At 44.6% G+C, this 16,473-nt stretch overlaps 1 protein-coding gene across 3 annotated transcripts in view; it reads left to right on the top strand.

The window, feature by feature from the left end:
- The window catches only part of MAF (MAF bZIP transcription factor), a 192,683-nt gene that overhangs the window by 9,793 nt on the left and 166,417 nt on the right, over positions 1 to 16,473 (top strand). For 2 of the 3 annotated variants that reach the window (XM_082489344.1, XM_082489345.1), the window contains exon 2: positions 1,412 to 1,487. In XM_082489344.1, coding sequence (XP_082345470.1) covers positions 1,412 to 1,445 — 34 coding nt within the window. In that variant the 3' untranslated portion in view covers positions 1,446 to 1,487. Of the gene's footprint in view, positions 1 to 1,411; positions 1,913 to 16,473 lie in introns of those variants that run through there. The other variant, XM_082489343.1, reaches the window with a different exon arrangement.

The raw sequence follows: 16,473 nt of genomic DNA, 5'->3' as shown, positions 1-16,473 counted from the left end.
GCCCCGTTTTAGGTCTCCTGCCCTGTGGGTGAACGGTCGCGGGTTTGGAGCGGGGACGGCCACGGCAAAGGCCGACGCCGCTAAGAGCAGGCTGACCGCATCGCTTTCTGGATGCTCTTCAGGTGCCGGGCTCGAGGACCGAGTCCTCTCGGCCCCGTGCATTAATAACAGGAGGGATTCAGCGGTGGGCAGGAAAGCAGAGGTCATCTTGAGGAAAATGACACCAAAGGTCTACGGGAGTCATTTGCGTTAGGAGATCCCGGGCCGCGTGCCAAGTATTGCATTGAAGGAAGCACCGTCCCCTTTCTCAAAAAAAACCAAAACAAAACAAAAAAAAAACACCCAAAAGAAAAGGAAAAACAAAAAAGAGAAAAGGAAAAGCAAAAAAAAAAAAAAAAAGAGAGAAAAAAAAAAAGAAAAGGAAAAACAAACAAACAAAAAAGGGAACGTTGTTTTCAGTGGCACGTGGGGACCGTTTCGGTGCGCCTGTCCCACCTTTGGGTGGGATGTGGGAGAGGGATCGCTCCGCTGGCACCGAACCTGCAGCGGATTTTTGTTTTCAAAGCTGCAGAGCTGATGTGGAATCAAAATGCTGAAAAAGCGCCTATAGTTTGTCTCGCTTTTTTTTTTTTTTTTTTTTTTTAATTCAAACCGATCAGACTTGTGGTTTATCCTTGCTCTGATTCTGCTGTACGGTTACAATAAATGGACGGAGCTGAAGCATTCCTGCAGGCGGTTTATAGAAAATATATGTATATGCCTGTGTATGCACACTCGGGGAGAGAAAGTTAACTATAAGGGACACAACAAAATATCCATATTTAAGAAATGTGGATTGACTCACTGACTTATCTCACTTCTTGTACACAGATTCACTCTGTGTTGAATTTTTTTTTAAATTAGATTTTAAATATGTGTTGACGGGGTGAATTTGTACAGTGTGAGTAACCGCAGGGAGAAATGACAGCTCTGCTTTTGTTATTAAACTACTGTCTGGAAAATAATGGAGTGTGTACAAAAATTGATTATTATTTTGCCAATTACATTAGTGCAGCTAATAACAATCATTAAGAAAGGAATACAGAAAGCTACACGCTTTCAGGTCTGAGAAGCTGATATTCACTGGTGAGGCAAAAATCTGTGTTATTAAGGTAATTTGTCAGTAAGAGTCTCCTGTTATTAATGTGAAGTAAAGACTAGATGCGTGAGCTAGAAATGTTTCACTTCAAACTGTGTTAATTTCTTCTTCACTCGCTCACGGTTAATAAACAGTACGAGAGGGTTTCTAAATTTAATTTAGGATTTGAATATAAAAGGTCCTATTCTGTACCATAGCGGCATGACAGATGCGTTTTACAATGTTAAAAATCCCTTTTAATAATGGCTTGTTTTAATGTATTTACTAAATTAGGTACCCGAGAGAATCATCTACAACGGTGATGTGAAAATCCCTGGTACCTGAGGTCAAAAAAAAAAAAAAAAAAAAGGTACGTTTTCATTTTCATTAGCAGTTTGACATATTTGAGGGGGGGTTGGTAATTTCACGGCTTTGTTTGCTGCTGCTGAGACGGTGCTTTTCGGTCCAGCCCCGGGGAGCCGGTGACAGTCTGCGGTGCAGTTTCCCGGGCTTTCGGATGAGGCTGACTTTCAGGTGCCTACAAGACCCATTTGCGACGATGGGGCTTTGTACTTTTGTCAGCCAGACAGCTCTCCCGTGTCCCACAGCTCGTATATAAGCCTCTGCAAATGTTTTCTTCCTTTTCCCTTCAAATGCTGGCGTGCAGACATCAGCTGCGGGGATTAAGGATGGGTCTTCTGAAGATCTCCCTCAGATCTTGATGAAAATCATGAGTCTGTGTCAGATGACTTCTATAGTTAGAAATTACAGTAGAGTTTAATTCACGGCACTGCTTTCCTCTGGAAATTCGTGTTCATTCAGTCGGTCAACATTGACTGAAAAAATACGCTGCTAATGAAAATGTGAGAATTATTAAACTTTCGGTCCCTTCCCCTGCTAGACTCAAGCAGGCACTTTATTTTTTTTCCATGGAATCTGATTATTATTGACCTTGACTATAAAAAATACTAAGTGGCTTAAATGAGCACCAAGGAAGGTTGCAATGACAGATTCCTGTGTGAATTTTTTTTTTGTGAAACCTCCTCTTTTAGCGAAGAACACGGGCTGCCGTACAGGCTACCGCGCTTCGATCAGCACTTACGTGCTATTAGAAAACAGCTGAATTTTGTCAGCTCGTGGAATCCGGCTTGTTTTATTAGCGATTATTTGTTATTTTTTATTCTTTAAAATTGAAGTGAGGGTGGGGAAGGTGTAATTGGTGCTCTAGACTCTACGTTAAATAGCACCGAGAGGAGTTTATGTTGGCATACAGGCTGCGGGAACGGGTTTCTCAAGGAGCACCAGAAGAGGATCGTTTTGAGCCTGATGCTCCTCTCGCTTCCCCGAGGAACACCCCGGGTAGGGTTTGGCCTGCGATGCTTTTTTTTTTTTTTTTTTTTTTTTTTCGTCCCGTGTTTCGCCACGGTGAATGAGAGGGAAACCAGACCGCTTGTTTTAATGCGAGAGCTTAAAGTGCAATACGCTTTTTGCCAGAACAGAGCCAAGTCGTGGTTCAGCCGAAGTAAATACGTTAAGTCGGTATTTTCATTGCAAAGGTGCAGCACGTGTTCCATCACCTTGCTCCTAGTGTAACGCTTCTAATTTCAGTAATCCCATAGGAAAACTTTTGGGGTTCTGTAATTTATGTACGCGACTATTAGGTTTATATAAATAAGTGATACACATTCTTGTTATCCATATAATAAAAAAGTACAAGCTTTGTTCCTGTTGGGCACTTGTGATTTCAGGACTTGCTTAGTCTGCTGCTCTCTGGGGCAATTCCTTGTGCCTTCATTCCAATATTTTGTGGTTACGCTTTCACATATTATAGAAAAAAAAAACAACAAAACCACCGGCAGCAAAATCTGCTACTTTTAAGCAAATAGCTCTTGGGGCTCGGAAGAGTTAACAAACTTTTATGGCAAGGTTCAGACAGTTCTGACCCCTATGGTAATATTTCATCTAAGGTTACTGTTGGGAGAGAAATCAAATTTCAGCTGTGAACGTGATTGACAGGTGAAAGCAAGAGAGAGAAAGACATCTGGTCAGATGGGGAATTTGGGAAGGAGAAGGACAATTCAGGGAAGTGTCTCTGTGATATTAGGAATAATAAGCTTAGATATGAAAACTCCAATCCTCTCCGCTCTCTGGAGGTGCTTTTTCTTGATATTCATGGGGGTGGTTCGGTTGGGGGGAATTTAAGACTGTAAATTTATAGTAGCGGACAGTAGTCTCCGTGGCCTCGCTTACTAACTTGACTCCTTTGAAGGAATTATGTTATTTCTGGCATACTTTTAGCATTTGAAGGCAATTCATTTTATGAGTGCGAGCGGAATATTTGGTGGTTGCTGGTTAGGAGGTTCTCACCACGACGTCTCTCGCGGGTCGGTGGCAGCAGGTCCGTGGGGGCGGGGGGGTGGTGTCGCTCCGTGCCCTCCAGCCTGGGGGGATGGCTGGGAGTTTTCAGAGCACGCACTGCAGGATGACATGCATGTTTATGATACACGCTGTTATACCGATAACAAAATGAGTTGCTATCCCATAAAATACCGCCAAGGGTACGTTGTGGTATTTTACAAGGCAAGTGTTGGCCTATTCCATCTCCCAGCAGCTCCGGCGAATGCCCCCCACAGCGCGTAGGTGACCCCAGGCATATTTTATCCTACTTCGGTGTGGTTTTTTCGGTGCAGAAGAGCTTTTCTATCCTCCAACATCGTGGAACCAACAGGAGCAAAATACCCCTCGAATGATTTCCTGATCAGCGTGATGATGTTGGAAAGCAGAATTTGGTTCCTGCACAAAAAACCTGGAGCCAGGCTTTCTCTGAAACATGAAGTGTGAGAAAAAAAGAAAAAAAAAAAGGAAAAGGCAGGGTTTATCACTGTGTGTAACACTTAACGCTTCAGTTTTCAAAGAGGCTCTGAAGGACTTTTGTAGAGCTCCGAGGGCAGGATGGGGCAGTGATGGTTCCTGCATCCTGCCTACATCTCCGGTGAGAGGAAAGGTGCCGGCTGGGTCCTGGCCCCACTGCAGGCTTTGGTACAATCCCCGTTGAATTCCCGGGGCCCGCGCTTCCACCACAAAGGGAATGTCTACAGGGGACGTCGTACTAGTAAAAAGCAAGATGTGAACTCATACCACGGCAGCTGTGCTGTGCATTCCCTGGATGTTCCTATTCGCGAGTAAGGGTGGATCTCCCCCCGTCCCTACACCCCCAATATAGCTTAAACTGCTTGCAAAAGATGAGAAATTAACTGGGAAAATCCACTCTTACTCTAGAGCGTCCGCCCAGGGAATGGATAGCACTGCCGTATAGTTGACTACATCATTTCCCCATATGGATGAGACCTAAAACTAAGGGGAGAATAAGGAGCAGTAAAGAACAGAACTATATTTTCTGTTCCTTTGCCAGTTTACCTCAAGGACCCTTCACACAGGGGAAATCATGGCACTTTTAAAGTATACATTTACTTACTTTTCACTGCTATTCCTGCATTCGCCCATGCATTTTTAAAAAGAGATACGTGTTTTGGGCCAGATCTTTTGCATCCTCATACCGTTCACGTGTATTTTGGATGTGCAGTCGGGTCAGGCTCTTGTTTGGGACAACATTTTTCTTTTCGTGGTGACAGCCCATGATGTCAAACCGCCCGACTGCACTGTAAACTAGAGTTTATCGTTTAAGTTTTCTTCTCAGACCATACATCTGATAAAACTGAAGATTAAAGTGAAGAACTGTGAAAGCAGTCACATTTCTTTGCGTATGGGGAAGTTAGTCTTAACTTCCCATTGTTGAATTAGAGCTCCTTTTAAAACATCTTTCTTTTCCGAAGCTGATATCAAGATAACTTCCATGAAATATTATTGGCAAGTTTCCCATTGCAGTCAATGGCAGCCTTGTATGTATTTTTCAAGCAGATGTGCTATATTAAGTCTAAATGAGAATCTTTTATTTCAAACGGGATGCAATATGTTATTCTTGGTAAAAAAAAAAAAAAAAAAAAAAAGGATAGTAGCCTCTCTCCCTTCCTTTTCCCTTCCCCAAACATATTTGGTACAATTTACAGGTCATTTTACATAGGTAAAAAAATGTTCTCAGGTACTTAAAAAAAAAAGCACAGCTTCACTATGTCTCAAACTCCTTTCTAGATCATTCCTGTGTGGTTGAACTATGAAAACATCTTGAGGCTTTATGAGCAAAGAGAAAGTACATGCCGTATGGGACAGCTTTTACTCCCCCCGAATTCCCAGTAAAGTAAATTTAATATTTTTCCCTGTGTTTAGAATAAGCTCTAAAATATTTTCCAGTGATGTCGCTTTTGCTGTTGTTTAGTTCTAATAGAGGACTTTAAGTGAAGTGCTAAAAAAAAAAAAAAGAATTGAAGTATTTTTAACTTCTCTTCTGGGTTTTCTAATTTGTGCCACTTAGCAAATGATTCACAGTGTACCAAAATACAGGAGATTGATGAGACAGGAAAAGTACTGATTTAACATCCCACATATAAAATTACTTCTCAGGCTTCCACATATAGTCCCGATGTTTAGAGAGTGAAGAAACCGGGAGTTGGGAGTTACAGTCTGACTCACTTGTGAGACTTTGACCCAGTTATTTGATTCTAGATTCAGCAAAATAGTGAAAGCACTTTAAACTTGTTATCTTGGGTTTCTTCTAAAGGTCTGTTACCGTTGATCTCTTTGTATCTCAGTTTACACAGTTATAAACCTAGATAATTAATTCTTACCTTCTAGGCTTTTGTGGGAGTTAAAAAATAGCTGTAATGTTCCTCGAAGCTTTTTAATGAAAGCTGGTGTATCGAAGCACTTGTCGTTCCCCTCGGTTCCTACCCCGGGATGAGAAATCCGTGGCGGCGCCCCGGTGCCGGGCAGCGTTTCTGCCGGGATGAGAATGCAGTCTCCCGAACGCACCAGGCCACGACTACAAATCGGCTGCTTCGGGAGCTGCTCCTTTTGCTGAATTACACCTGAATAATTCGAATGTGTCAAAACGTAAGGAAAATCATGGCTCGGTTACGTGCCCCCCCCCCCCCCCCTCTTAAACACGATGTATCCTTAATATCTATATGTACGCGCACGTATATGGAATAACTCCTGTGCACCTGCAAGACACGTAGAGGTCACCCCGTCCTTGTAATTCCTCCCCTTCCTGCCATCGCCTTCATTTCCCATGGTTCGAGCCATTATCATTCAGCAGTTGTGCAGCTTTTCTTTTTTTCCGTTCCCCAAATTATTATTGTTCCCCTCCTACTCTCTGCCCCTCCCCATCCGTAATGGAGTCCTCCGCTGTAAATTTGCTAACTGTGAGGATTTTTGCTTGAAATGTTTTGAAAATGCTGGGGGGGGGGAGGGGGGAATAAAATAAAATAAAATAAAATAAAAATATGAGAAAACCTATGAACAACACGCTGTGCCGTGCTCCAGCATTGCGCTTCTACGGGAAAGATAATAAAGATATTAGCACTCATATAATTTCAGATAGGAAATGAAACCAGACATGAAAGAAACACTAGCTCCAGCTGTTGAGCGGGAATCAAACTAGCTATGGGAATTACAGGTACTGTCACCGGAGACAGCCCGACTTCTGAGAAATGACCTCAGGTGTAGGAGCTTGCTGTGGCCCCTTGCAGATATTAACACCTAATTAACAACCTGCGAGAGCATCCTACATCTTAATCACCAGTGAGGTGAGAATGACAATCGCAAGGAGGAGAAGGAGAATGGAAATGGTAATTTTTCCTGGGTGCGCATCATCTAATAACCGTGGTTACTCAGACGCGGCTAAATGCCATTTCTTTTTAGTCGTTTCCTTCTATTGGAAGGCACAGTAAGTTCATTTGCTGGCAGGTAGGCAGCGGAGGTGAGAATTGAATTGATCTGAGATACTCCGAAAAATTGACCCCGAGGTCATTCCTAGTTTAAATTGGGCAGCGAGGCTGCGCTCGCCTCTTCCCTTTCTTCTCTCCCTACTCCCCCTCTTTCCGCGGTTCCAGGCGGCTTCGTCTGCATTGTGTAGTTATTTAAACACACCCTGATGGTGGGGAACCTTGTTCCCTCCAAGTTAACCAAAATAAGGAGAGCTTTCGTTAGCGGTGGTAGGTAATTAACTAGCTGGCTCCGCATTGTGCTGGGTTATGGAGGTCCCGGAGCCGGGCTGCCCCAGCCCTCCCGCCCAGCCCAGCTTGCCGAAATCACCCAGGTTAAGGCCCAGGCTAAATTAAGGGTGTGAAGGGGTGTAAACCATTAACGAGGCCAGGCTGTAAAGGAGAGGGGCGCACAGCAGCGTATCCGCAGTTTCCCGGAAGAGGGGAGAATCACGTGCGGTGTTTCTCCTTCGTGCCTGTGGCTTTTCTGGCTGCGCTTTCCGACCGGATAAGCGTGGATGGGAACAACCCGCCTACCCCATGTCAACGCCAGCGTTGGCACCCAGAGCCAGGTTCTGCTCCCGGTTACCTGGCGTAGGTGATCAGGGGGGGTGAGGGAGCCGACGGAGAGGCACCAGGCTCAGACCCATGCCGGAGGGACGGGGACAGTAAAAAGCCAACAAGAAAGTAAAGCAAAGGCCAGGCGTCCTCGGTCCCACCAGAGCCAAGGTAAGAGCGGCCGCCCTGCGCGCGGCGGGGGTGCCCCAGCTTGCCCCCGTATCGCTTGGGCAGGATCCGATGGAGTTTTAACGTAATGCCTTTTAACGGACGCTTTTCCCTGCGTTCCTGAACAGCTTCCGCCTTCCACCAGCTTTGTGATGGAGTTAAAAGGAGAGGCGGGCAGGGAGCGCGGAACGCATACGCGTGTGCATCGTGTAGCCCTCATTCTGCGTTGGTTCTATGCGCGGCACTCCCTTGCTGTGCTCAGTAACAATCTGTTTTCATATCGCTTGGACCCAAATTATATTCGAATAAGGAGAGAATGGCAAAGCGAAGACAGCGTTATATTAACCACTCAGCTCCCACGGAGGCTCCCGTCGTTTTCTCTCCCAATGACAAGAGATAATCTCTGTGTTTTCTGTTGTGCTCACTTCTTCAACTCCTTTAGCTCTGTGTTCGCGTGTTGGCCTTGCGCTAAAAAATATAACTTGACATCTCGTGTCTTCTCAGCTAAAAAGGTATCAATTCCTGGACTTAATGTCAGCTGTACCCAGATCAAAGGCGAGAAACATAAAAGTTGACATATATTATTTATTTCATGGTTTACATCAATGATGTTTCTCTCTACTCTTTTTTGTTATTATTGCTGATGTTTTGCCCATAATGTTGCACTCGCTTCTCAAAAGTGTTTGTCCCCTACAGACAAATATTCATATTAATGTAATCCATCAGCAGTTAACAAATGCCAGCTCGCTTCGGCATTTCCCGCACACCCAAAACTCCCATTGTTTTTGCAGGAATCTTTGGGTGTGAGAAGAATGCAGGATCGGGCCTTTGGGTGGGAATTTCGGAGCTGGAGACGCTCTCCCCCAGCCCCAGAAATGCAGGGGGTCGGCGGGCGGGGGGAGCAGCAGCCCGGGGCGCCGGCGCGGGGAGTGGGAGACGCTGCATTCCCCTCCTGCATTGTGAGCCGCTGCAGAGGCGAGACAAATGGCAGGCTTTGAGGGGAAGCAAAAGCTGGAAAAAGACTTTTTTTTTTTTGTATTTTTTTAGTTGTTTGGCTTTTTCCCCCCCCTACCTTTCCCCATCTTTCTTGCCTGCCTTCGGAGCTCTGAGTGAGTAATACAGGGTCTGACTTATAACTGTGGCCAGAAAATCACCTGAGATCAGCCAGAAATGCTCCTCTGACCTGTGCATCCCTCTGACCGCTCAGTTTAGTGTAAAACTTTCTTTTTTTTTTTTTTTTTTTTTTTTTCCCCCCCCCTTCTCGTCAACAACGGTGGCAGGTTTTACTTCCTGAGTTACGGAATCTGCTGAAATGCTGAGTCTGGGTTTGCCCCCTACCCTCCCACAAAGCTATGGTTTTTTTCTGCGATGAAAATAATAATGCTTGAGAAAGGTCCTCGGGATTTTTAGGGTTTGGTGTTCTTTTGTTTAGTTTGGTTTTATTTTAAAGCTTGCTGACAATTGTCAAATGCTCGTTCTAGCGAAGAAGTGCTGGGAGGGTATAGCCCTGCTGTACGGCCGACAGGAGTAATTTGCAGTTCTCCTTAGAGCTCAGCTATTCAGCCAATGTGTGTCGCTTTACTATTTCTTTAAAATTTAATTGGGATCAGGCAATCGAGTGGCTCCGAATTTCTTGCCTCTTCAGGCTGCAATAAAGCCACTTATAATTTATAATCAAAGTTTGGGATCGTTAAACTAAACTGTAAAACCGACTTCGGGGTTTCGGTCGTAAAATAAATATACGACAAATATTGCAATGGGGCTTGAGCAGCCCAGCTAACAACAGCACAGTGAAGGCATACACACACACACACACACACACACACACACACACACACACACACACACACACACAGAGCCACACACATATATATTTGTGTGTATACGTTTAGTTCCAGAGGTAAGAAAGATCTAAATAATAGATAACCGGGATGTATTCCTTCTTGGTAGAACTGAAGCTAAGATAGATTTATAGCCCAAGTACTTCTTTTAAATGCAAAATGAAGCGCTAATTTATTAAAGTCATTTATGCATCAACATTATTTTTATGTCTTTCTTTATATTTTGCTGTAATGTGGAGCAACGTAGTATGCATCCTGGGTTTTTCTGTCTGTTGACTGTAGCGTTCCTTTGCTTAGATTTTTTTTCTAACAAGGCAGCTCATTTAGAAAGAAATGTTTATGTGAAGTGCTTGTCAGTTGGCATTTTTACTGGTGTGCTAACCCAAAGGTAAAATATAAAGGCACGTCTTTTCCTTGCTGGCTTGTTGCTACTAGAAGGGTTCCTCCCTTGTTAGCTTGATAAATAATTTTACTAGCGGGAATCTGCTGAATTTTTATGCTTGCTGTCTATTTTCTGCTTGCTGCAAATAAATTCCAGCACTCAGAGGGCACTAAAACTCCAAACACATGGTATTTTCCCATTTTGTTGCTGGTTGCCTAAAATATTTATTTCATCTTGTGTTTTTAATTAAATCTCTTTTTAAAAAGAAAAGGGAAAAAAAAAAAAAACAAACCCTCACAAGTTTCAAATGAATGGTTTAGTCCAGATTCTACTGAATAGAAAGTCTTGAGTTTAAATAGCACGTTAACACAGGTAAACTAAATGGGTAGTGTTAAATCAGCCATCATTCCAACTACCTAATGGTTTTCAGATTAAGTGCAAGGATTATTTATTGACGTATCATCCATTTAAGCATTTCTTTCAATTTATGATATGCTTTTAGTTTTCCCAGTTTGCAATCAAGAAAGCTAATTTAATTTGCAAAAGAAATACTTTAGTTTGGTGAGAGAATGCACCGAAAAGGTTTAGATTCCGGGTTGCCAGGGCACATACGGCAGGAAGAAGTTTGCAAGAAATTAAACTGGGGAGGCTAAAGTGGAAGAGGCATCAGGTCACTTTTTCCCACTGATTTATACTTTTTTTTTTTTTTTGTAAAGGGATTTTTATTTTTGCAGTTAATGAAGCTTTATGCATTTTAAAATTGAATTTAATTCAAGCAAGCGAGACTCAGCCCCCCACAGCCTCTGCTTCCCCCACCGTTGCAAACTCTGCATGTCGGAGGGTGCGTGGCCACCGTCGCACATCTGGAGGCTCACTTTGCCGTGGCAGCACATCCCGACCCACTATCCAATGTTCCTGTTTTTTGGGGAGCTTTTTAGGCTTCAGTGGATTTAGGAGCTGGCTTTTCAAGGCTTTTCCTTCAGTAGTGCCAGTGTTTAGATCTGCCTGAGGTCAGTCCCTCCTGCGATGCTCGTGGGTGCTGGCGGCGGGGGAACAGATGGGGTATTTTTGCTACCAACAGGATCCCTCCCTGCGGCTTCTGTGGGGCAGTCCCACATCTGCCCAAACGGTCGCAGGGATGCAGCCAGCATCGCTCCCTTACACGCCTGTGCGGTTTGGGGGGTGAGCGGTTAAAGGACCTGGATGCAAGCTCCTTACACGGCTGCCCCATCACGTGCCCACCCCGTCCCCACCAAGAAAAGCCAGGCTGGGTGCCGGGGAGCCAAGCAGCGTGCCCTCTTCAGACTTCCCCTCAAAGAGCAGAAACCCTTGAAGATGCCAGGCAAATCCACCCGAAATTTTAGAATTATTTACATATTTTTAGCACAATTCCTCTCAAAGCAATCCTCAGACTTTGGCCTGAATTCTTACCTTCTTACACCAACCACCCTCCCATTCGTTTGTTTATTTCCATAGGAATTAGGTGATGGATCTGGAATGGTGCAAGTCCATGACACCAGTCTTTTCATTCACGTGAGCGCATCCCAAATCAGGTAGTTGGGTAGTGGGAAGAACTGACGTGCCAGCACTTAATAGATAAAGGAAGAGCTTGGGCAGTGGGGAAAACGAGCCCTGGGGGCTCCGCCGTCTAAAAGTCATAAACGAAATAGGGTTACAAGAACTCTCAGGAGTGATGTAATCCGTCCCCGCGCCACGAGGCAGGGTCGGGCAGACTTGCGTTATCCCTGACAGGCATTTGCATAACCTGTCGTCGAAGTCCCCCCACGGCGAGCGTGACGCCTCCCCGGCAGACCTTCACCACCGTCCCTTCTCAAAGGCATTTCTCCTTGTCTAACCCGCGGCGCAGGTCCCTTGTGTCCCGGTCACCGCAGGCACCGAGGACAGCCCATTCCTTTCCTTTTTGCGCTGACCCTTTGCATATTTGAAGGCTGTTGTTATGGCTTGCTGCAGCCTCCTTTCCTCTAGACTAAACAACTCCACGTTTTTCAGGCTTTCTTCATAGGTTATGGTCATGACTTTGTTATTTAATATCTCGTCCGAGGAGTCCACGTACAGTAAACTTGCTGGAATTCAATTTACCTGTGTTGAAAAGGACTGTGCGGATGCTGCCTGGAGGGCTTTACAACGTCTGAAAGGGGAATAATTTAATTCTTACTCTGAAGATTTTTCTTGTGTGGGATGGAGGTTAGGGAACGTTTCTTTACCGGGGAGTGTTAACTGCAGCCTCCCCACGCGTTTACTCCGGTAACAGGAATATTGTAGCGCAACGTACAGCCAGAGTTTACGGCCAGGCTTTAGGTAACACGTTTTAACATTTGATAATTTTGTATCTAAAAGTGAAAATGGCAAATAGGACGCAGCCTCTGTGCTTGCAGGCAACACCTTGGGGAGTACCTTCAAGGTGTCACGTGCAGGCAGATTTTGTCACACGAGTTTTATTAATTTTGATAGCAGCCGAGCAGCTACGGCCGTCCGCACACCGCATTCCCCTCTGCTGGTGTTGCTGGTCGGCTCCAGTGTTTCAAACCCTTCCGGCTTCAACCTAGGTTTGGATAGATCCACCTGTTCCTTTGTGACAGATGGAAGTTTTCCCAAAAATGCCACAGGCGAAGGTGGACCAAAGAGGATTTGTCAGCCATCTGCGCAGACCTGGGCTTTGCTGTTGGCTCTAAATTGCTTTTTTAAAAATTGGAAAAGACATTAGCGCTCTTTCAATGAAGATTCGCTTTGCTCCTTGGAAAAAAAATGAGGGGAAACAGAGCCTGCTAATTCTGCTTTTCTCATCGTCTTCCAGGGTCTTGCCTGGGAGGTTGGTGGGGAGATGTCCCGGCGCAAAACGGAAGTATTTACTCACAGGAAAATATTCCCCAGGGACTTTTCTTCTAGGATGTGCTGGTACAAATTGCCCCGCAGTGGGATTAATCAGGACAGCAGAATACCAGGGGCCATCTCCTGGAGGTGGTTTTACGTTTTGCAGGATTTTGGCTTCCTGATTTAAGTCTTAACCAAACCCTGTGTTGAAAGGTGCTAAGAGGGACTCAGTGGGACGCACTGCCACCTCAATCATATAGACCGCAAACCACTTCTGGAGATGGGACATGACAGATCTTACTAATAATGGATGAAGTTTATCCCTGAAGGAGGGTGATGGTTGGGGTATTCACACTCATAATATACGTTTGTGAGAGGAAGAGAAAAATGTCCCTTTGTGATACAAATATCCATGATACCGTCTCTCTTGCTTCATCTGACGTTCCACCTCTGCTCTGCATTGTATAGCATCCCCTTTCTTGTAAAACCTTTTTGGACACTCTATCCCCTCAGTGATCCTTCTCAATCAACTTAAAAAGTTGTCTCATCCGAAAGTAGAAACTTGCTGTACACAATGAAAGTGTATGCAGAATGAGGAAAAGCAGCTAACAAGTCAAGTCGACATTTCAGCCGAAGTATTTTCTGGCTGTAAAGGAAGATCTCATTGAGAAATATTGGTGGAGCTCAGCTATGTAGGAAGTACAATGAGAGTGACCTTGCTGAGCCATTGGCTCAAATCGGAGATGTAGCAGCAGAAGTGAAAATATATGCTTCCTTCTCTAAAGAATGGGGTTAGGGACCGGTTTTTACCACGGGGAAGAAGAGAGAGAAAAATGTATTGTCTTCCTTTCAGTAGTTCATTTTTCTTTGCAAAGTGATTAATGCATTACTATAGCGAATTTATTGTATAGCCTGATTACCATTGCATAATAAATCTAAACAACTGTGACTGTCACGGTGATAAGGCTGGCATGATTTTGTCTCTCTTAAAGAAGGTTTATAAGTTAAGCTTAACTTTTGGCTTTCTGCATTTCTGGGATAAAATTTATTTTGGCCATTACAGCTCTATCTGTTTGAAACTGCACCAAAAGGAAATAAGTTGTTCAAAAGGACGGTATATTATTGGGAGAGTTTTACCTTCACTCAATTTGCAAAGGAAACTGAACATCAGCATTAAAATGGAAATGGAGTTCAGGAGAAAATAATAACTCAGTTGTTTAAAAAAAAAAAAAAGTGGTAACATTTAAAAGGGACTTTTCAAATATCAAGGATGGACAACCCAATTAAATTAACTGCATTATATTCACAGCCGTTGGCACCTCGGGCTCAGCTTTTCTCAGACTACCGGAGTTCGCTGAGGGCTTGCCTATGCCTGGATGAGAGACTTCCAGGGAGCTTTGGGAAGTGCTTGTGTCTAATTAGAGCCATTTTCTCTGAATCACGGGGAAATTGGTACTCCAGCGTTAGTGCTGTTACTTTGCCGAACCAGAGGCTGAGCGAGCGCTGGGTTGGGGAAGGATCTCTTGGCCACGTGGGCATTACCCGCTGCCCAGGCTCCACTCCACTCTGGCATTCTGGAGATATGGACGGGTTGTCTCTTTTTCCTTCCCTATCTCCGTGAACATGCACGAAAGGGCACTGCACCTCTATACTGGAAGTCGTTCGTGTACGTTCTGCCTGAATGCTGTGGCAAAGGTGACTCTTGTGAAAACACCCAACCTTTGGAGGGAGTCATGTGAAACGAGACCTAGCACCCAAGTGCGTAGATGTTCGTTTGGGCCATGCTTCTCCCATTGGTGAGAAGATACCAGCGCAAGGCAACAGCAGGGTGTGTTGGTGCCAGGAGAGCTCCCATGTCCTGGGTTTTCTCCTCCCGGCTGCGCTTGTCTTTTTCCCCTCTCCCAAGGTTCCTGCTCACCACTGGGGCTCTCAGCCTCTTCAGAGCGGCGCCAACTGCTTTGGCAGCAGCAGAGAGCACTCAGGCATCGTTGTACCTCTTGGAACATCGTTGCTTTGTCTTCCTCCAGGTCTTCTGCACAAAATTTGGGATGGAGGCAGAGAGTGTGGCCAGTTTAGTGGGTAGAAAACTCATCTGACTCCCAAGCTGAGTAACAGCTGTAAGTTGTAAGCTGCAAACTTCTTCCAAAAAGGTGCAGGTGAAACTTGTATGAATTTTGTAAAGTAAGATTGGAAACAGATCATGAGTCACTCCAGACTTCAACTAAAGCCTGTTGCAGCCGAACTCTGGGAACAACACATTTGGATTAGGAGCTCCAGAGAAATCTTTCCTTTTGTAGTGAGGACATGTGAAGGTGATAAAGGTGACAGTCTCTTCTCTAGCCTCTGAAAACCCAGTGTTACCTCTTTGTGAAGGAGGTATCTTCATTTCCCACCTCTGAAGTCCTCCTGCCTCACAGGCTTCTTGTTTCCATGGGTATATTCTCAATGGCAATGGTGGGAAGTGATCCCCCGTGGTGGCTGTGAGGTGGTTGGAAGACCTTTCACTTTCCAGTACCCAGGTGCCACCATGCCCATTCGCAGTCATCAAATTGTTGCTTGATTTGGACTGGCAATACTGGAGTTCGGGTCTGGGGAACTGAATTCAACTTCTCAAAACCATCAAGGCTTGTAGCCAGGACTAGCGCTCGCTGGTAGCTTATTTTCAAGGAAGGTGAGTGTCTTTGCCTGATTTTAAGTCTCTGGACTCATGGCGTGTTTTTTTTCTTCTTTCAATTTCCCTCAAGTTACATTAGGGACTATTTTGAAGCCAGTAGGGTTCAAATGGTCTCTATTTAGATATGAATTACTCCTTCAAAAAAAAAAAAACAAACCAAAAAAGTTACTTGGTACAATCTGGTACAGTCAAGTATCATGGGGAGGGGGGAACCCCAAAGCTTTTGCACAGGCTTTCAAGGGCTCAAAGGCTTCTTTTTTTCCCCAGGTATGTTGAACATCTTGAAATTAAACCAGTGTGTTTCAAAAGAGAAGATAGATGTGTCTGTTCAAATAGGCATTGCGTTCGGAATTGGTGCCTCTGGTTGTTAAACAGAATCCTTGTTTAACATCCTCATTAAGAACTGTGACTTGCCACCAGTTTTATGAAGATCAAGTCGTTTACTTTTAAAGTAAATTAAAGCAAATTTCTCTGTGGTGACAAGTCAATAAAACAATGGAAGGCTCAAGTTTTTCAATCACCCAACATCTGTTCCTTGTTTTCCTCTAGATGTGAATGCCCTGTGTACAGCAATAGGTGAACACAACAAGAGCCGATAGCTGTAATATTGGGAAGGGGAAGTTTGGTTTTCGGGTTGGTTTTTTTTTTTTGGTGTTGGTGGGGAAAGTGTGGGTTGGGCTGTTTGGTTTGTTTGGGTTTTTTTTTGGTTTTTTTTTGTTTTTTTTTTTTTTTTTCCAAATGACACTGTAAGCCCTGTCCATTTTTGGAAAGGGTAATTTTGTAGTTTCCTGTGACAGCACGTTCAGAGCTCCATCGACACCGGAGCGGTGACAGTTGATGGCTCTGATGCTGTATTTTATTGCTGGAAGAACAGTAAGCTGTTGCAGATCAGTGTCAGTGGTGAGCCACTTCTCGGAAGCCCAGTCAGCGCAAAAGACATCCCCATCTTTTGTCCGAGCCACCCACACCACCAGCAAACGCCTCTGAAGCAGAGGGTACTCGGATGTTCTCCGAGCTGTGGT

This window comes from Vanellus vanellus (genome assembly GCF_965231255.1).
Source record: "Vanellus vanellus genome assembly, chromosome: 12".
In the NCBI taxonomy this organism is placed as follows: Eukaryota; Metazoa; Chordata; class Aves; order Charadriiformes; family Charadriidae; genus Vanellus; species Vanellus vanellus.
The sequence above is the reverse complement of the archived record's forward strand: the minus strand, read 5'-3'. Positions and strand labels throughout refer to the sequence as shown.